Genomic DNA, 22,645 nt, shown 5'->3' with positions numbered 1-22,645 from the left:
ATCTTCGAGTCATACACCAGGCGATAAAAAGAGATTTGTCTTCTGAATTATGCTCACACTCTTCGAATTTGAAATTGACTAAATTAATAATCTTGCCTCGCGAAAGGAAAAATACCTTCAATTTTAAATTATTCCGTAATTAACTGTTTCATAATTACATAAAATCGCACGATGCGATGATAGCGTTGGATGAACACGACATAGTTACAAATGCATCACGTGTTTGATTCCTGATAGTTTTAGCCGCGCAGTATCGCGCCAAACAAAGGACGATTCGCGAACCGGCATGGTACGAATAGCTTATGTCCTCGAGTATAAACGATACACCCCACACTTTTACTTATGCAACGCGATCCACGTGAAATTCTCCGCAGTTTACCGTCTCATTTTCTTGCCTACGACTGCTCTCTAATTTTCTAGACAGGTAAACAAAAGAGGTATACTATATTCTTGTCTTCTTTGTGCCTTTTTAAATCCTGCAATTTTTTAAGGGTGATACTCTTCTTTATTAAAAGGGTTAAAAATAGAGTTTTGTGGGGGGTTCATGTTCTGCTTAAGATATTTAAAATATTTCTACTGAATTATATTTAAACAAATTTCAAAATTGACGTGGTTATAACTGTGTCTCTCAGAGTCCAATTGAGGCTGATTAATCACGAAAGTTAAAAATAGTATTCTTTTCTACGAGTAAAAATAAATAGGTTCTCTTTCTGATATTCTTGACGACTTAAAAATATTTCTAATTTCTCGAATGGAATTTTACTGCTCACGAATAAATTGAGCAGAACAGTCCGGCAGTTTTAGAGAATCTTGCATATACATGTAAGCTTCGTGTATGTGTTGATGAGTCGTGTATGCTCGGGAGAAGTCGGGACTGGACAGGTGAGTTGATAAAGAGATAAATAAACGGTGAACAGATAGAGTGACGGTGAAACTTGAAAAGTAATTAAAATTAATTGAATTGAGCATTGGGAGTAAAGAAGTGGATAGAAATACTTCAGTACAAAATCTGCTGATTTGGATTTTTATAAAATCGTAGGTTGAGAGAATATAGGGAAGCATAAACATTTAATTGTTGATTCTCTATATTTTAGGTTAGTGTGACACGTGGAAACAAGGCTATAAATACTCACTACGTAAATAATAATAAAACTTTATATTTTCGACGAATCAACCGTGTATTTTTGCTTGTGAAGAAACCCTATTAGAATATTATATACATAAACCAATACATGTACCTAATTGGAAAAGTTTCTATGGAGCACTTCCATCTTAAAAAAAATCATGAAAACTCGCAGATTCGAAACTGAAAAAAAATAAGAGTTCCTCCTTAACAACCTAATTAATAGAAGGTGCCATTTAACGGTAAAAGAAATAATGCTCAGGTGTGTAATCGTTAACAGCTGTTAAAATCCACTTGTTCCGACCTGTGACGTATTAGAAAACGCATCGTGTGAGTCATAAAAGCGGTTGTCACTCGCGAGCGTACCTTCCGCGTCTTATCGAGCTTCGCGGAAGGTACTTGCCGATGCAAAGATAGCAGTGATCTTGGCAACGGCTTATTACAATTACTAATCGCAGCTGATCATTACGCGACGTGCCTCGGACGACTAATTAATCGCGGAATCGTGATTGCACCGTTGCGCAAACGCGACTCGCGCGCCGGAGAAATGTCTCGAGTGATTCGTTGGTAAACACGCTGACGTCACGAAAACGCGAGTTTGGGAGAAATGCGTATGTATCGTGGAAGGTGGTTGTTTGCCTTTGTTCGGGCGTCTTTGTTTACGGATTTCTCGAATTATCGCGGTACCGTTCACGGATGGAGAGAATTTTTGTACAGGCAAAAGCCTCGAGGAGAGGAGGTGTTGAATTTTTTATATACAAATGGTTAAATGAAAAATAGAATTTGGATTTATTTTATTTTCGAATTTGGTAATATGTTATACTCTATGGATTTTATACTGGGTTGAATGGAAAATTGGAATTTGAATTATGGAATAGTATTATTTCACATTCTATGAATTTTACTCTGGATTGAACGAAAAATAGAATTTGTATTGTAGAATAGTATTTTATTATATTCTATGGATTTTATACTGTGTTGAGTGAAAAATTGGAATTTGAATTATGGAATAGTAATATTACACATTCTATGGACATTATTCTATGTAGGTTGAACGAAAAATAAAATTTTTATTGTAGAATAGTATTGTATCACACTCTATGGATATTATACTGACTTGAGTGAAAAATTGGAATTTGAATGATGAAATAATATTATACCATATTCTATGGATTTCATACAATAAATTGAAGGTATTATGGGGATACTCATTTCGTCGTTATTAAAGAAAAGCTTTCGTTTTTGTTAATACTCCTGTGTACACTTCTAGAGAAGCTTGTATATGTATGTGTGTATAAATAAACGTTTTCAATATGAAAAGTTTATGTTAAGTACTTTGAGTACAAAACAAAAATCATGCATATTAGCTCTAAACTGGTCCAAGAAAAAAAGAAGTGCCCCCTCAATGATCGAAACGTTGTGTTTTATTGAGTTCGTAAAATGATTAATAAACATTTTAAGTAGAAAATCTCGCTGGAAGAAAGTTTAGCTTCAATCAGGACCCTGACGAAATAGATTGCGATAAATATATCGAATATTTCAATATTATTAGATATTTAGCACAATTTAAACAACCTCTGCATTGCATTTTAATCTAAGAAGTTATCCATGCTAAAGAGTACCATAACTACTGTTTGGTAGCAACGTTCATTAATAATGGAAGAACTATTACGCTAGGATTGGCATTGTTTTCCTATAAAATTAGCCAAACATGACCACTCCGGATCCATCATTCCTGTTCCAACATCCTCGAACGTGATGCATCTCTAATGTCACCTTCGACGTTCTGGATAACCCTCATTTGCATCTCGACGTTTATGTATAATCGTAACAACAACTTATCAGGACAAGAGAAAGAATAAAAAGAAAAAGAAGAAGGTTCGATACGCATCGGGATAGCTTTGTGAAATCGATGCGCTTATAACGAGTACTATTTCCGGAGTTGTTGAATCATCGATTGCTTTTTTTCGCAGTCACTGGTGACTCGTTTCGCGTTATCGATGCTTCTTGTCACGGCGCCTGCTATGCATCACGAGATGTCGTAGGTCACCGATCCTCCGTTGACTAATAATTATAAAACTGTCGTGAAAATTATATTCAAACTTTAACCGCACATAAGTGTGCCTATTACAATAACTAATTTCAATCTACTATTTGACTTTACGAGGTCCTGAATTATTTTTAAAAAGCGTTATTATAATCAGAATGCGGATATTTATGCGAATTCATATTTTTCTGTGCACGGGTGAAGAACAGATACATAAAATTAAAGTATGCTCCATCTTTCAAATATTATAACATTTACTTCATGTATTCATGCATTTTTACGCGTGTAAAAGTACGTAATACATAAAGTACGTTTTGTCATTCAAATATTACATTTCAATATTATGTACTTTATTTTCTATACTACATATATATTTATGCATTTTTACACATACTTGTATATAGTTACATTTGCAAATGCCCTCGTGCATGCATAAATATCCGCAGTCCAATTACCGTAAATATTAAAACGAACCTCCTTTATGGAACTCGCTTATCATTGCTATCACGCAGCACATATATATTATTCATTTAAATATTCACTCCAAGCAATAAAAACTAACGCCTTTCTAAAAATACAATCCGCACTTTTCCTACAAAGATCTTTCAATTAATCACGAAATCTACTGTCTTTAAAAAAAAAAAACATTGTTTGGAACTTCATATTGAAATTTCAGATACTCCACTGTAAAAAATACGTAAATTGAACGACGTGCGATGGGAAAGTAAAGATTTCCCCCTATTTATTTAAATATTCACTCCAAGCAATAAAAACTAACGCCTTTCTCTTCCTAAAAATACAATTCATACTTTTCCTCTAAAAATCTTTCAACTAATCACGAAACCTGCTGTCTTTAAAAAGAAAAAAATTGTTTAGAACTCCACATTGAAATTTCAGATACTCCACTGTAAAAAATACGTAAATTCAACGACGCGCGATGGGAAAGTAAAGATTCCCCCCTAGAGATTCGACTAGTTTCTGGGCGGTGCGCGTTTACGTTCGCGGGATCGACGCTGAATTCGTATGAATCTCGACCTCGTGGAATCGCCGGTGATCTCGGATTCCCCGGCAACTTCTGCGCGATACATTTTAATCCCGCGCGGAAACGAATTAAGAAAACGGACGTCGCGTTACCTCGGCTTTATTCGGAAATCTGTTATCTCGGCGCTGTTCTACGAACAGGTGCACGCAAGATTTTAAATTGGCCTCTTACCTGACCCGCCACCAACCTGGGACGGGTAAGGTCAGTTAGGGTCAAACACCTGCGACCACGTTTGGGCGCGGAAATGTAGGAAACGCGAAAATGAAGAATTTCATTGAATGGGAATTAATAGGAGTGATTCTGTGACTTTCCGAAATGAACTTATTGTTCATTTAAAACGGAGAAATATTCTTTAGTATTTCGAGCTATGTAGAGAAGATCTAATTCATTAGGATAAAAAAAAAGACGAGTGTGTTTTCTTTCCCTTTGAAAATGGAGAAATTAAAACTGAAGATACTGAAGATCAGAATTTGGATTTAAAAACTGTGCACGCATAAATCGGTCGCTTTTGAGTCTCCAAAATATTCAATAATGAATCTATTGGACTGTTCCTAATAGAGATTGGCTTTAGAAATGGAGAAATTAAATATTGAAGACGCCGAATGGCAAAATTGGGAAAGCCGTGCGCGCAAGTGCATCGCGTTTAACGGTGCACCGATGCACCGAGGCTGCATCGCAGGATCTGTTACTCGAGAGGAAGCAAGAGGTGCACAAGTGTCGAGTAGCGACCCCGACCTTGAAGAGGTCTTTGTCGACGCGAGCGACATCAGTATTCAACGCCTTCGCATCTTCTTCCAAGACGTTTCTTGAATACAAAAGGTATCTCCGATCGTCCACCGTAGGCTTTGTACGAGCGTATAATATATTTTCACGTTAATGGTCGCGCGATTGCCTTTGTACCAACGGCTGATTCTCTTTTTTTTTCTTTTTTCCTCCATCACGAACATCGACACCGATGGACGCTTTTATGTTGTCCGGGTGCGATTCTCGACACGAATTTTACACGCCCTAGCGGGCAATTTAATCCCTTAATTATGCCTGTTTAGCAATTCAATCGCGGGCGTGCGCCGACAAAACTAAATAACAACTCGAACATTCCGAAACAGAGGTCTTTGGAGCCTGCCTCGAACCGGGGAATAAATTTTATTGGATTTATTGGATCCGATCAGATGAATTTTATAGTTCATCGACAATAACGTTCTTAATTACATTTAATAACAAGAGAATTTAAGATCAATTATGTGAAACTATTGAAACTGAGCTTTTTTCAACTGGAAAATAAATTTTATTGAATTTTAGGATTAGAATAAAGAGGTCAAATGCTATTGAATAAAAAAAGAATTTAAGTTAAAAGATGATAACATATAAAAGTGTATTGTCAGAATCAGAAGTGAAGAAATATTTTTTCCTTCATTCCCAATCCCATGAATATATCTAGAAATAAATGTGAAAAATAATTAATAAGATAAAATAATAAAATAATAACCATTCTAATTAAATAAAAATGTATTGTCAGGATCGCAAATAAAAATATTTTTTTATATAAAAATAAATAAGTAAAATAATATAATTTTAATAGTATAACAACCATTCGAATTAAATAAAAATGTATTGTTAGGATCAGACATGAAGAAATATTTTTTCTTTCATTCTCAATACCATGAATATATCTAAAAATAATTGAGAAAAATAATAGAACAAGAATAAGAATTGTTAACGTATCCACACATTTTTTTTCGAACGATATTAAATTATATTGAGAAAGTAAAATTCATCGAAGGGGTCTTTAGGAATGTGATGTTTGAGAAGCACTGTCTCGCAGCCGCTCCTCGGTTCATTAGCAACGAAACAATACATAAAGAGCACCAAATAAATTACACTCGCGAAGAAGCTAAAAAAGTCTGCCGCGTCGCATGGAAATAAACTGGTCAACCACCCTGAACAAACTTGGTCGTAGCCTTCTCGAGTCTGCAAACTCAATTAGACTGAAAAGTTTCTTCGTGGAAGTTGCACAGGTGTCTGCCAAATCCCAATTTCTTTCTAACTATTTATCCCCAACAAATACCATCGCTATACTTTTTTAAACAATGACGAATACCTCTACATAGCAATTCTTATCCAAGTATATTTTAATCTTATTTTCTTTGATGAATTAGTCTGCGAATGTTCGTGCAAATTCACATTTCTATATGCACAGATAAAGAACAGAGAACTTAAAGCATATTTTCTCTTCTATTAAATGTTGCAACATGTATTTTACTTCTGTACATTTTATATATTTTCTGTATGCTTGCATTTGCTCATATCTTCGTACAATTTTGGTGTATTTACACTTGTAATAAATGCATAAATATCCCCAGTCTAACAAATAATTCCAACGAAAATATATCGAAATAAAGATTGTTACATAAAACTATCCAATAATGGATACTTCTATGCAACAATTTTTATTCCGGTATATTTTAATCCGTTTTGGTCAACGGACATCGTGCGTGTATGAATGGAATTTTTGTACACGTCAGTACCATCGTTGAATTACTATGGTGCACACATACTCGATCTCTATAAACAGTAAACGCAAGCCGCGTTGTCCTCAGACAAAATATTTTGTCCGTCTATCTGATAAACACAATGACGTCACAGAGACTTGCATGGTGGCCGTGGATTTACAGAGAAATCTCTTCGCGTCCTCCGCGAGTACGTCCGTCGACCATAAAGGGTCAAACGATTGTTTATCGGTGAATTTTTGGAAACCTAGGCTCGCTGTTTTCTCCGTAATGGAACCATATCATGGCAGTAATGATCTCTTTATTACGAAGGTTACATTTATATGATAATTTCTGTTTGTAATTTTTTATTTTTCCTGTTTGTCATATCACAGGTAACCTTCAGACGAATCACGCATTCGGAGTTATTATTCATAATTCAGTCACTGTTTTTTGAAAGCTTAAAACTCTGTCGCGAGCTCGAAAAAGGAGGTCGAAATCCGAATTAATAATTATACTTGTACGTGCATCGTCAATTGAAATTTCGTTACCCGGAGGCTCGATCGTAAATTGTAGAAAATAGGTACGTAAATTAGGCGCGGAATTAAATGGAACGCGTTGCCAAAATGAGAGATCGATGGTCGATGGTCTTGGAAGGTATTTGGTAATGAAGAATCAACGTCTGCCAACTTTGTCTTCGCTTCGACTACTTAATTTCAACAGTATGTGCTAGTTTTAGCCCTCCTAATCGATAACCTAGCGACACAGTCCTGGCAAATGGTGCACACGCGTCGGGACGATTCGATTTTCATACTATCGATCGTTCGGTGACCGAAGCTCGGGGTAAGCTCGTATCTGATTCTTTACCATCCTCGTGGCGACAAATACGAAATAACGTGCCGTTCACCCACTCGCTTTCGATGAACGCACATTTTCAACAAATTTTATTTCTAAACAGGAATCTAATAGTATAGGATGATGCAACATTTTCGAATGAAGAAAAAGAGACACCGAATTAATTTCTAATAAATAATTTTATTTCACGATTTTGATTGCAATCTTGATAATCGTTTACTTTCTATTCGTTACTTGAATTTTTTAATCTACCTGACATATTTATCAAAAGTTGTGTACTCTTCCTTTTGAATTAAATGCAGTTTAGAAATACACAGAATTAATTTCTGCGTCTAATAACTTCATTTCAGTATTTGAATTGCAATATTTACCAAAATATAAATGAAGTATTAGAAATTAAAATGGTGCACCTATTTCATAACTTTGTTATCTGACACTTAGATACTGGAGTATCCAAATAATAGAATATTCAAAAGATAAGTCATTTGCGTGGGCGATTCGCTAATGGACTTGGTCACTCTATGTAACTTCAATTAAGATATATCGTTGGATGTGTGTTCGGAATATTGATCTCTCTGTCATTGCACGTATCTGCTGATAAACATTCGTCCTCGTTATACCGTTTACGATTCGCACTAGTTTGAGACAATTTATACTATTGTTACAATATACCCGGAACAGGTTGAAACTGGTGGTCAAACCGCAACGATGAACTGTGCTTGAGAAAACTACTATGCGGAGATGAAAAGTTGGCTAGTGAATCTGATTGGTGCCAGTATAATCTCCCTGATTATACAATAGAATTTTATATTATAATCTATACTATGTACTATAAAATGCCGTAGTATAGTCTGGGGTATTATAGTGGTACCAATCAGACACGCTGTCCAACTTCTCACCTCCACACAGTAGATAGATACTCATGTTATAGGATCTTCCTATTGCGAACACATGATTTATTACTTGTTAGAACTGTTGTTACTAATTCCAGCTTAAATACGATTGGTGTATTTTCCCGAGTAGTACTATGTTGAGATAGAATGCTTGCCAGCAGTGTAACATAACAGTATATGCTAGGAAATATATTACTATAGAATTCTATAGTATAACCAAGGAAATCGTACTGATACCAATCAGATATGCTGTCCAACTTCTCATATCCGCACAGTATATCTACATCTAATTTTTAAATATTCCAAACAACGTATATATAACCATCTCTCCATTGATAAAGTGCGATCCACTGATAAAGGAGGAATTATGGAAGTAGCTAGCGTGTCCAATGAGAAACACTGTTCCATTAAATTCAGCCACAGCCTAGATCTGAAACTAGTCGAGCAAACGTGGCGAGATTTCAGATGATCGTGCATCATACCTTATGCATCCGGCGGCCCTTAAGGCCGTGAGTCACGCTGTATACGCGCACGAAACGCGACACACGTAGCCATCGTACAGGAATAATCTAGAGACGAATGAAAACACTGCAAGACTATTCATTCTCAAAATTGATACCATTAAAAAGTTACAGGAGAAATGAATTCTTTTCTCTTAAATATTTACCAACCTTCATAAAAGAAAAGGATCATATACATTGCTCAAAAATTTGAATATTAGAAATTGTATGGTTGTCCTTTTTAAATAAATAGCAAGTGTACATGTGCAAGTGCACCTGTGCAAGTACACAGAATTAATTGGTACACGTAACAAATTTATTTCGCGATTTGGATTGTAATCTTTAACAAACGAATAATGAATAATTCTTCATTTTCTGTTCGATACTTGAACCTGTTATCTGACTAATGAATGTACCTATTTCTGTGTTCAAAATGGCGCCAAAGAACACCTAGAATTGTACTCGAACGCTTTTCGCTATTTTCCACCAGCACGTTGTTCTACATTACACTGAAAAGGCACGCGGCTTTCCTACGCGCCTTATCAACGATAACACGGGCAAATAAGGTTCCGCGGTTAGACAAACGCAACTATCAAGAGACATTTCACGCTCGATGCTCGTCTTTCGTGATTATCAAAACCATCGCGTGACGTCGAATGAAATTCCGCGAAATCAGTCTAGACTTAATTGGGATTTCCTCGATCGTTGCATTATTTTCCCCAATTCCAAGAATTAAGTTCACGTTTCATTTTATAAGCATCCTAAGTAGAAAACGTAATTTGTTTAAACTTGTGCAATGGTTGCGTACACGCGCAGAAACGAGAGCATCAAGAAATACAGCGCCTGGCGTTGCAATCTCTAGATTTTAATCTTATCGGGCTCGTTGGTGCCACGAACTCGATATAAAAAGCACCTGGGAGACAAATATAAAATCGAGAGACTGCTTGCGATCGATTTTGTAGGATAGAAATATTGTTAACCAATTTTAATCATAGTTTTAAGAGGTCACAGTTGTCATGGATGAAATTCGAGAATTTTTTTGTTGAGATATATTTAAAAATAGCCAAGATATAGCAAATCTCTAAGAACTAATTATTCTGTTAAAGTACGTCAACGTCTCCTAAATGCATTATTTTTACTAGAATTTTATTATTATTCTCAAATTTATTATTTTCACTAAAACATCAGTGATATCGATACATTCTTCCTCGCTAAATTGATTTATTTACATTTTCTTCCTCCTTTAATTTTGACAACTGCATTTTCTCTGAAAACAAGAGAAAATTCCTTCCATCGCGTCTTCTAATAAAATAATTTATGCTAGCATGTTTTTGGTACGTACAAAAAAAAAGATCGTTTCAATACACCTTACCAAAAGATTGTCTACATAAAATTCAACCATGAAACAAAAATTCTTCACGCCCTTAATCCTAACCCTCGAGTTAGAACTACCCTCTCAACGAGCCAGAACTAAATCCACAATCGTACCAGCCCCAGAAATAATTCCCCAAGCCTGATATATCGCCGCGAAAGGGACACCAGGGCGCACGATTTCGTGCGATGCTTAAAAGTCACGCTTTTTCAAGAACGAGACGCGAGAAATTTGCATTCCCGTCGGACATTTGGCCTTTGAGGTGTCTCGGTATCTTCTAATCGTAAAGGTCGCTAGTTGATGCATCGGCTGACCCAGTTACCCTATTCACTTCGTTACTGCACCAGTGAATTCATCAAGCGTTGCCTACGCAGAAATTCCGCTGGAAATCGATCCATCGCGTGCTCCAACCGCTTTTCGCGCTCTTTTCGTCGCGAAAAGATGGACGAGCAACCCTTCGCGTACATTTTTCTGCGTTCTGTGAAATTTCCTTCTAATTACTGCGCGCGTTAAGACGTTGTACCGGTACAACGTTGCTTTCGGCGGCAGATCGGGCGCGACAGATACCAGAGATGATTACGAAACAGAAAACAACGATTATCGCCGTGTGTGTGTTCAGTGGAGGCACGAAATCCGTGCTTGTTTAAATTCGGGTCATGGAAACGGGGCGTTCACGTCAGTTCCGATAACGCGGCCAATCAAAGTGTCAACTTTTCGACAGGTGAACGCGAGCCGACTGTCCGGCCCGATTTATGCGCCCGCGTTTCGATAAGTGCGCTTCGAGTCGTTTGGCACGCGTCTGGTTGCTTTGAGGACTAAAAGCGAGATCTAATGGATCCTAAGGGTTCATACTGGAAGCATAACTGTAGCAGCACCTACAGTCCTATAAATATTCGCACCTTGTATGTCTATCAAAGAAATCTGTCTAAATTAAGCGATAGCTTTGATATTTTCAAATAAATATTTCATTATTAATACATTCAAGTGTAAAGTTTCGCAAATTGATCTTTCTTTCATTCCTATCCAAAGGCTGAAACATTACAAAAATTTAAGTGCTACCGCAGTTATGCCTCGCAGAGTATAACTCGAAGAAGCAAAAACGTCGCGAGGCGTTAAAATGTATTTTCAGGACGTAGAAAAGCTGCAGAAAATCGAGAAAGAAAAATTCTACGCGATAATCCATTAAAAATGAAGTGAATCACGTTCACCAGAAGCAATTAAACTCTAACCAAAGGTAATTTATGACGAAGGTACCAATTTTGCTCGCCAAGGACGTTTCACATTACTCCGTCGAATGAGTATTTTTCAAACCAGTAGATTCTTCCTTCTTCGAATTGGGGAAAATTTTCAACTTTGCTACCCGGACACACGGAGTCGTCGTTTTCGTCGTTCGCGCTATTCTGTTTGATGGGATTCTAAGAAACGAAGAAGAATATGCTTAAAATTTCCCAAGGCCGGTGTATTAAACTAACAACAGCGCAGCCCGTAATTTTAAATTGCATTATCGTGTGCTCTGCACGTTCCTCGTTCGGAGGCGGCTCTCAAGGTAGCTCGAGCATAAAACGTATCGTGCTTCGCCTTAACAGCCGCTACAGTAGTAATTACGTCAACGACGACGGTTATCGATTCGCAAATTCGCGTGGATTACGGGGCAGTTGAAAAATGTTCGATCGCAAAAATTTCAGTACGGACGATTACGGTCCACCTGCGGCTCGAGGGTGGTTCCTGCGACCCTAAACTGGGATAGGGGTTCGTATGCAACAGTATTGGGTGAACCTCGCCCTTTCACCCCTCGATATAACGTTGGTCTATCTACAAATTGACTCAAGGAGATACTCTCTACTTTTTCTGGGTTATTGTTGGAATATTTACTAAACAGTAACATGTCATTTTACTACAAAAATAAATGTACTGAAAATATATGTACAACGGTATATCCTATAGCCTACCCTCTCAAGTGCCTCAGAGGACTTCCTGTAGTTTACTAAAGACTAAATAGATGTGCTAAAACTACGCTGTATACAGCTAGAAATTCTTTCTACGGTTTTTCTTTTAACGTTCATCCGTCAGTCTTATGCAGCTCCTCGTTGAGAAAAGATCACAGTTTGCTCGTGACAATTTAGTGAATAAAGCTAAAGTTATCTATAAATTCAGTATTTTATTATTCACTTCTCCCTCATTTTCAATAGTTATAAAATAGGTCTTTTTGGTTGTCAATAGTCTTGTCGATTAAAGTCTTTAGAATATTTCTACCAAATTATATTTAGAAAATAGATTTTCTTTAATGTTGATAATCTTGTTGGGCAATCTCCAGTCTCCTCAATGGAATATTCTAATCCTGATAACTACCATGAGTCACCTGATAAGCGCTGAATCACTTAAAAATGACATTCGATCGTACATGACGAAAGTGACAATTACGGAACCTGAGCCAAGTGCAATAAATAATTCTCTGCGTTGCGCACGCGTTAACCGTAACAGTGGAAATGATCAATTAACGAAGCGTACCTGGATGTTTGCCATATCGGTGATAAATGTATTTAAAATGACGTAGCGAAATGTAAACCGCAGGAAATACAACATATTGTTAATAGAACATTGTCAATAGAGTGAGTCAGAAATTACTAATGAAACTAAAGTATGCATGAAATGTTTGTCGAATTAATTAAACAGAAAGGCAATTTTGTTTCGCACGAGCCGCTATTCTGCATCATTTTTCCAGGTATTCGTACAAGGTTCGAGCGATTACTATTTCGTCTTGTCGTTTAATTACAAAAGTCAAATAAATGTTCGTTCTACAACGTCATTGACAATGTCGTGGACGTTCGTTCTGTAACGCCATTGATAATATGCAAAAGAAAAAAAAAAGACTCTTTATCAGGCATTCAAGAACACTCGTTGGTTGCATAATCCCCTATTTGGATAAACTAGTTCAACTTTAATCGTGCGTGCTCTAAAAATGATATTCGCCGCTGAATCAATTGCAACTTCAACTCGCACGCTAATATTATTGTCAAGCTCCACAAATTACTCTAATAGCACTCAAACATCAATTATTACGTTAAACCTGATCGTCGTTCATTTCCATCGCTACAAAGCGTAAGTACCGACGACGAATGCGAAGAAAAGCAAACAACACGCTGGGCAATAAAGGAAATTCCTAGAACCGGTGGCTATGGAAAATGAGCTCTCGCGGCAGCGTTCAATTTTCCTTGTTACGTTCGAACGCGACGGCAATTTCGGCCGTGAAAAACGCGCGATCATGCACGCGTGTTTTTCCTTCCTTTGTCTCGCACGTGTCGCGCGATCGCACGGCTGCCACCGTGATTTACGCTCCCGGTGACTTCTGTTTTTAATCTGCGATCTGTTTTAGGAACTAATTCGTGATTCACTCGCGCCTAAGGCTCGCTTGCGTCAACGTTTGAGGTTCGAATGTTTCTAGAAAATGTCAGAACACTTCTGCGGAGGTAATTCGCGGCTGAAATAAGTAAATAAATAAATTTAAGGAATACAATAAAGACTGGATAAATGCAAGAAAATTGGGACCCAAAGAGTGAAGTTATCTGATGGAGGTTTCTATTCTGTGTTTACATTTGGCTCGAGACGAGCGTCGAATGTAGAAAAAGGACAGAGAGTGAAAGAGAAAGAGGTCCGAGGAAAAGAAGCAGTCGGCTAAAACGTATTGGTGAGACAATAGAATCTTGCATTTATCCAGTCAATCCTGTCTTGCACTGATCCAATCTTTACTGTAAGAGCGAGCGACAGTGAGGCGACATGGCAATAGCCTGGCGACGGCCAGAGCTGCATGTGCCGCCATAAATTAGCGGCGTGTTTAGACTCCGGAGAACGTGGCGAGGGTCGAAGTCGAATTTCGGCGGGACCCTACCATATTTCGTCGGTGTGACATGAGTTTCACCAGGCTCCGTAGAGCCGGCTACATTGGGGTCTTCTCCAAGAAAGAGTGGGGCGCGTGCTTGCCATTTAACCCTCGGACACCGGGCGCTCGCACGAACGACGGAGCCGGGTCACTTATTCAGGGATCGAAATCCAAGTCCTTACGCGCTACAAAAGAAGGCTGAAAATCAAATTTTTATATGGAAATATTATTATCATATTAATAATGCCTCGTAATCAATTGTTTTTGTTAATATTTTGTCCCGAAAACTACTTCTTTTGCAATAAAGTTCGAAACGTTACGTCGCTAAAAGTTAGAATAGTGGGGACGGCCGATCGCTACGGATCGAGTTACAATGTAAACACACGGCTCGACACTTTCGATGACAGAGGAATGGGACTTCGAAATTAACGTCGGAAAAATGACCCAGCACCGGTGCCGGAGGGTTAAGGGCGGAAAATGCCACGCCACGCGCAGAACATAAAAAGCGAGAGAAGAAGAGACCGCAAGCAGTCGTCGCGAAATCGGAAGAACTTGCAGTTAATAAACATCTATTCACTAGCATTTATGTGTCTTACATTACTGTATTGGGAATATTGCGAATGGTATTTTCGTGAATGCTCTTTCCACGTAAAATATTAAAGCATCAACACTTGAGATTCTAGCGTTTCTGTAAAATTTCACGACACTTCTGCGGAGGTAATTCGCGACTGAAATGAGTCAATAAATAAATGGAAGGTATGTTGGAAATGGTATATTTATGAGTATCCTTTCCACGTGGAATAACGCACGTTGCTTGCTGGTTTTCTTGCGAATGTTTAATTAAGCGATGTCGTGCTCCGTACGTAAGAGATACCGAATTACGATAAAACAATAGGATACGCGTGTGTACGATTAGACACACCCGCGATTCGTCACGTTGCCGACGAATCGACGAGGAACGAAGAAGTGTCATCGTCACGTATCTCACCCACGCGATGCTGATGACGAGAAAATTGAGAAAATAAATGGCTGATTGGTACCGTTCATTTCAAACAATCACAGTTACAGAAGTACAAAAATTGGTCCATATTTAGAGAATACCCTAAAAAGACATCTGAGGACTCAAATGACCCGAATCATTCATGAATTATTTATATCTACCATTGCTTTCTCTCGTCATTAATTTTTGCTTGCTTTGATTGCAACTACTTTTGATAAATATTGAAACGAATTGTCCAAGTTCGATCTGAATATTCAAGTGATCCAAATGTGACAATATTTAGGTATAAACCTAAATTCCGTTCTTTTTTTAAAATTTCGTTTACCTTGGAACAGTGCAAGCCTCATAGACACTTTACTTCAATCATAATCAATTGTCTATTGTTTTAATAAAATACAATACTAAATATACCAATAGTATACATAGTTACAGCACAGTGTTTTTATCTTTAAACAACGCAGTGGCTTATATAGAGTACACAATCGTGAACATTTTTCCACAGCTTTCGATCCAAAACAATGCTACGGCAGGGATTGGTATGATTAAGAGTGAAATCGATTCTGTCGTCATCTGCACCGCGATATCGAACGGATCACGTTCGCGATATCTCGACGCGTGCTTCGACACACGCCTGAAAGCTTCATTAGCGATCTGACATTAGCTTCAGACTGCGATCCTCTTATCTTCGCCCACACGAGCACGAATAATTCCTCGCGTCGAAGACAATGCGAAATTCTTGGTCTCCGACTCGACTGGCAGTTTCGTCGGACGGTCGAGTCACGATCGAAATCCCCGAAGGAAAAAAACGACGTCGTCGATGATTCAGAATCTTAAATCCTTCGTGAGTGCCAACACATGCCAGTGCTTCGCAACCTTCCTTACATCACGACTAGCCCGTGGATTTCTGATAATTAAGCCACGGACAAATTTGCGGACGTTTAAACACTTTTAGTCGAAATTAATTGTTTGCAACATAGATGCTCAAGAGGAAAAGCTTGCTTAGACAAACAAAGACTAAATGAAGACTAAACACTGTATAAAAATCAGAACATTTTTTAAGAAGAAATATTAGGTTGTCCCAAAAGTTTCTTCCATTTCATTAATAAGTAATACATACACAATACTTTACGTCTAATGTTACATTATTAAATTGCGTACATAAATTGCGATTCATTTTGCTCCATTAGTGTTGTACAATATTAATATCTAATAAATTAGGTTGTCTATTTATATAAACACTGCCACACAAAATAATTGAGTGCAAGTCACGGAAGAAACTTTTGGGACAACCTAATAGTATTCAAGTTTCAACCTGATAATTGGAGACTCAATCTTCCTTGAATAGTGTACTTTTACATGAACTTTGCGACTCTGAATTGAATCAAAGAAAAATGAAATCGTAGAAAATTAGAATATAGACAATCAACGGCCTTGGTCTCTGCTTGTTCGCGATTACATTACTTTTTACGCGAAATTTCCAAGCAGATGAGAATTCTGTCCACCTGTGTGTCGCACCTGTTGGGAGGCACTGCGCTGGAACGTGCGCGCGCTCCAGCTGACGCGGTCCTGTTACGAGGGCGTCAGGAAGGAGTGTCCATTCACGCGTGACACACGGGCGCGCTAGTACGAGCGCGCGCACTCCACTTACGTTCATTCATAAAAATCTCGCCGTTCTTGGAAGCGATGCTGCTCCGCACGGCGTTACGAGATTCGTAAGACACGGAAACGCCGCATGTTTGAATCATTGACTTTTGATGAGATCGCATCTGCGAGGATGTGAAATCACGTTTTTACCACGGGGGCAATATCATTCTCAAGAAAAAAAAGGAAAAAAGAAATTGTCGACCATGACGCGGCGTGTTCCTGCTAGTCATGATCCTAAATTCTTGTTTATCTCATCGATGGGGACGAATTGTTTTATTTTGAAACGAATGGGGATTCAATGTAGGCGATACATGTATTCTAATTCTAGGTGGATTCTTCGAATGAAACTATGATTTTTGGAACACACGGATGATAATTAGAAGAGTACACATTTTTTATTGGTCGGTATAATCAGGCTCCAGATTTTTATTATAAATTCATATTTTTAGAGATTTAGATAAAGAATCGAGATTTACATGGGAACATTTTCTATTTTCTGAACGATATAACAAGTATTTTATTTTTAATATTTCATATATTTGTGCATTATGCACATCCTCATTTTCCCATATTTACATTCGCTCTAAATCCATAACCATACACAGTCCAGATATGCAAACTTTGCCAATTTTGTCTACTTTTGAAGTGGTTAACTTTAAAAATTGTTTAATACAATTTGCTAGGAATACTTTAAAGGCCTCAACGAATGAGAATATTATCAACCAAAAGGAGCCTACTAACCCAGAAATAAAAAGAATACCCCCTTGAACAAACTAAATGTAATTTAACCGAGGTCCTTCAGAAGGCAAGGAGCAAAATAAAGACGTGTTCCTCTTTATGCTAATTCCAATGTTTATTTTCGTCGAGATCTGAAGTGCGGTGCATCCGGACTAAATCGTCTCATCCAGGAGAGCTAAACGTCGCGGTTGATTTACATAACGTCCGTCGAAGGTCCCCGTGCACTCGAAACGCGTCCCAATGAAACGGTAGACGAATTCTATTTCTTTAGAAAGGACATTGCTGCGTTAAAAATAATATTCGAAGGACGTAGTAATCTGCTTCTTAATACCGCGGTGATTTTCCAAAAATTTACGTAAAACAGACACTGGTCGGAATCCTGAAGCTAATTACGAGCCACTGCGCCAACGAGAGATAAACAAATACAACATGGAGCTTATTTAAACATGCAAGAGGAAATTGAGGAGGCACACTTTTTCTTTCGATAAGTTTCGAGGCAATCTTTTTCTTTTGATCAGTCTCGAGAAAATTTTCATGACAGGACGCAACCAGACTGCAAATTTTTATGCAGATTCATAGAATCTGAGATTCGTTTCAGAGATTCAAAGAATTAAGATTTAAGATTCCATCTTATCTTCTAAATAGCGTGCAACGTTGAATCATCATCACTCAAGGCTTCCGTCTTAACGGATTTGCGAAAGTGGTTCGAAGATGCACTGAATGGCTCTATGAGTATCGAATATCCGAATGAATATCTTCTTTATCCGCTCTAGCATCGTTCAACCTGTGACTCATGGAATAACTTTACACTTACGGCACACCGTTCGAGGCTACGATTGGTTTTACATATGCAGTTTACGATTTATCGACGTATCGTTCGCGAACGGTGCTACGTATTCACTCCGAGAGCGAGTTTACTAGGTTTTGAAGCATATAAGTAGTACTGGCTTTAGGATCGATTTGCTATGATTTACTTGTGGGAAAGATGAATCAGTATGATCTAGTAATGAAGTTGGGACTAGGGACTATACTTCTGATCAACCGTCATCGTATGTGTATAACGCAAATATCGATGAAAGACACTACTTTGTGAAATGAAAGAATAAATGTGTATTTCATTGTTTACTAGAACAAATACTTGTTTCTTCTTTAAGTAGAAAATATGTAAAATGTGAATCAGGTAGTACTAAGTTTGAAGTAGCTTGAATTTGAGTTAAAATAAATAATTAATTTTAATTGAAGTAGTTTGAAATAGCTCGAATTCAAGTTGAATTAATTAATTAATTTCAAATGAAGTAGTTTGAAGTAGCTTGAACTCAAGTTGAATTAATTACTTAATTTCAAATGAAGTAGTTTGAAGTTGCTTGAATTCAAGTTGAATTAATTAATTAATTTCAAATGAAGTAGTTTGAAATATGTAGTTTGAATTCGAGTTGAAATAATGAATTAATTTTAATTGAAGTAGCTTGAATTCAAGTTGAATTAATTAATTAATTTCAAATGAAGTAGTTTGAAATATGTAGTTTGAATTCGAGTTGAAATAATGAATTAATTTTAATTGAAGTAGTTTGAAGTAGCTCGAATTCAAGTTGAAATAATTAATTAATTTTAATTGAAGTAGTTTGAACTAGCTTGAACTCAAAATGAATTAATTAATTTTAAATGAGTTAAAATGGTTTTGTAAGGCCAAATTGTGAACCATAGGAGTGGGTACTGTTTCAGCCACATTTCAGCCATATTAACTGATTAATATTCACAACAATCAGCCGCGTCATACTTCAAACCAGTAGTTTTTTGTTAATCGTATTGGCAATATGCCATTATCTTTGTGCCTGGCCACGTTTTTTTCCCATCAGAGGATAATCGGCCTGGCGACAAAAAGTAGTCTGTTTGCGAAAGAGCTGCGTTGTTTCGAGATTTGTTCTTTTCATCGATAACTTCTTGAAAATTGAACAAAATTTCAGCCTAACTTTGCTCGAAAATATACGACAATTACAACTTTATTTTGATCATTCGCGAAAAGTATTTATTTTAATTCCGAGACTCTGTGTTTAATTCTCTGTAATTAGTTTCCTCACGAGATGGACAAAAAATTAATTTGGAATACATTAACAGATGGCGATTCCCGATAAGTCAAACATACTCGATAATAAAAACGTAATGGGACGACAAGTGCTGCACATAAATTAGAGTAAAAAATTGCCGTAAATAAAACATAAAAAAACGCGGGAGAGGGAGCGTGTGAAAAAAAAAATTTAATGCACGTAATACTTAACAACATTCAGTAACTTAGGTGTTGCACAAATATGGAAGAAAATAGCAGAAATAAAATACATAAAAAAACGCGGGGAAGAGTGTGTGGAAAAAAAATTAAATACACCTAATACTTAAGAACATTTAGTGGAATTAATTTCTTTGAGCGAACGCGAATAATTTCCTGTAATTCGCTACCGAACGATAGACAAGGAAAACGGAAACACGTACGTCGCGGCACGTTCTATTCGCCAGAATATTAATTGCCTTTATTCGACGCGGTTAAATAACAGTATCATACCGCTATACAGTCATCGGTCGGGTCAATCCCCTCGGGCATCATCGTCTCTCCCATACGTAGTTCATAAACGCGCGAAATCTGGTGGTTCGATAATCCACGATATATCTCCAATCGAGATGAAAATCTCGAAGAGACTGCCTATGATAGAAATAAAAATGTCTAGTTCATTTATTTGATAGGAGTGCGTAGCTCACAGTTTCTTTTTTTATTATAACACCTGAAAAATTATAGAATAAAATATTTCAAAGCTCACAATAGTTTAAACTAGAAATAGGAAACTACTCGAATCGAATATAACTTTTTTTTTAAATAGATAGATAGATTCTTTTAGGATTTGGACAATAATTTAATTCTGTGGGTCCTTCAATAGCGACTCTGTATTGGAAGAATCTGTGTGGAGACGAAATTTGAATATTGCTTTCTTTAAGAGAGAAAACAGAAAGGAAGAAAGTATTTCTTATCGCTGGAATTGAGATCGATCCATCATCGTCGATTTTCACGATGATCGATGAAAGTTCGATTCCACCTAAATTCGTATCGGGCACGGATGTGGTGAAAGTGGAGCGATTAGAAGCGATCCTGTGGCGCTTCTTCGAGCACCGCACGAGGGATGAGTCATTTTTAAAAAGATAATGTGTACGCTGAACGTGATGTTAGAATTAAACGTAATAACGATCCACGGCGCCTGTGGGTATTACACTTGGCCCGATCAAGAGTCCAATTCAATTTAATTCGAATCCTTCAGACTTGTACAGCGAACTTTGTAACGCGAGAACTCATGGTCTCTCTTAAAAATTTGCATGCTTGAGAGAGTATGTATACTCTTTAACTCTGATACCGAAAATTTCTTTTTATTGCAGAACTACCTATCTCAATTCGGCTACCTGCAACCCATAAACCCAACAAGTGGTGGAATCATATCACAAGACACGCTGTCCAAAGCGATCGCAGAGTTCCAATCCTTCGCTGGACTAAACATAACAGGTAAACGCACGATGTAATCGTCAATATACAGCACGTACAATTATCAATTTTCTGAAAGTAAAGTTACTACGAACGGGCAAGTTCCGGACCTCCGGTCTCAATTATCAATTAACTTTTATTTGCGTCCTTGCAATCGCATCCCCGTATTATATTCAACCGTAATTGAGTTTAATAGCCGGCGTGGGTGCCCGGGCACGTGAATCATACGAGTGGATGCATTCATTCGGTGTCGCGGCTCCTCTGACTCACCGAAACGCGCCGGCGACATGAAATTTGCCGGGATCGAAGTAATTGCACGGTTGTGATTCGTATTGGGTACGCATCACGTGTCAGAGTCCGATTCCAAAAGTCGTTTCCTATACGTCAAAACCCGTGCTCGCGCGTCACGGTTCCCGAGAACGATCTTATTATTCCGACGAGTGATAAGTTGTGATAAAATGCAAGGTTCGGTGAGCAAACGAGCGGGTAAACGAAGGTATGATGGAAGAACGAAACGGAAGAGGTGGGAAAAATGGAGGAAAATTAGAAAGCGAATTAAATGGTAAATTGGTGATAAGTATATCCCCGTAAAAAACTTCAAGAAAGTAAAAAAATTACGCCAAGTACATGAAAAAGTGGAGGACTCAAGTAGTTATCATAGAAAAATAAAAGGTCCCCATTAATTAAAAACTATAAGAAAATAGAAAAAGATGTGAAATCGAAATGAGCTGCCAGTACATGAAGGTGCTTTCCAACTATGCGCAGCTAAAATGCTGTGTTCAACAGTGCGGACGTTCAGATCCTAATGACAATTCATGTAAAGTGACTGCTCCGCACTTTGGCGGTGAAATGAAGAAGCTAAATAGTGTATCATCCACAAACTGAGGCTGTTTAAAAATTTGCCTAGATGTCCGCGGCCTGGAAGTCAAATGCTTGGCGTGGCCGGGCAAGGCATTCTCAGATCATCAAGACCCATACTTTCTCTCCCGCAGGATTTCACATAATTTGTCAATTTAAAACTCTTACGATATGAGTACATTTTCATTGTATTGTATTTTATAAAATGAGGGATCTGTGAAATGAAAAATTCGAGAGGAACGTGTGCGAAGCTTGGAGAAAAGTAATGTAAACAGTGTAATAGATCGAGGTGGTCTCAGCATTTTTTATGAATAGAAGGAGGAAAATGGAAGAAAAATAGAAAGTTAGATGGTAAATTGGATCACTTAGGTGATAAGTATAAAATGTGTGATCTGTGAAATGGAAAATTGGAGAGGAACATGTTCAAAACTTGAAGAAAAGTAATGTAAACAATGTAATGGATCGACATAGTCCAAGCACTTTCGTTGAAATATAGGACTGAACTAAAGGGAGGAGTGACAGATGTAGGAGAGGAACGAACATTTTAAAAAATATTATATTATATACATACAACATGTGATACATACAAATATAATATTGTATGTCCACAAGAAAAGTAGATTAAAGGGCCTAACCATGAATCCTAGTCAAGAGCAGTGATTTAAATGAATTAGAAAAGTAAACCCTTATTAA

General features: G+C 37.5%; 1 protein-coding gene and 1 long non-coding RNA gene across 6 annotated transcripts in view; one reads left to right on the top strand and one right to left on the bottom strand.

Annotated features, from left to right (window-relative positions):
- Positions 1–22,645, top strand: part of LOC128877623 (matrix metalloproteinase-14) — a 48,942-nt gene that overhangs the window by 9,110 nt on the left and 17,187 nt on the right. For all 4 annotated transcript variants that reach the window (XM_054125095.1, XM_054125093.1, XM_054125094.1 and 1 more), the window contains exon 2: positions 20,992–21,115. In XM_054125095.1, coding sequence (XP_053981070.1) covers positions 20,992–21,115 — 124 coding nt within the window. The remainder of the gene's footprint in view (positions 1–20,991; positions 21,116–22,645) is intronic.
- The window catches only part of LOC128877632 (uncharacterized), a 160,755-nt gene that overhangs the window by 123,081 nt on the left and 15,029 nt on the right, over positions 1–22,645 (bottom strand). The gene's annotated exons all lie outside the window — the stretch shown is intronic.

Source organism: Hylaeus volcanicus, chromosome 5 (genome assembly GCF_026283585.1).
Source record: "Hylaeus volcanicus isolate JK05 chromosome 5, UHH_iyHylVolc1.0_haploid, whole genome shotgun sequence".
Classification (NCBI taxonomy): domain Eukaryota; kingdom Metazoa; phylum Arthropoda; class Insecta; order Hymenoptera; family Colletidae; genus Hylaeus; species Hylaeus volcanicus.
Note: the sequence above shows the minus strand (reverse complement) of the source record. Positions and strands in the feature narration are given on the sequence as shown.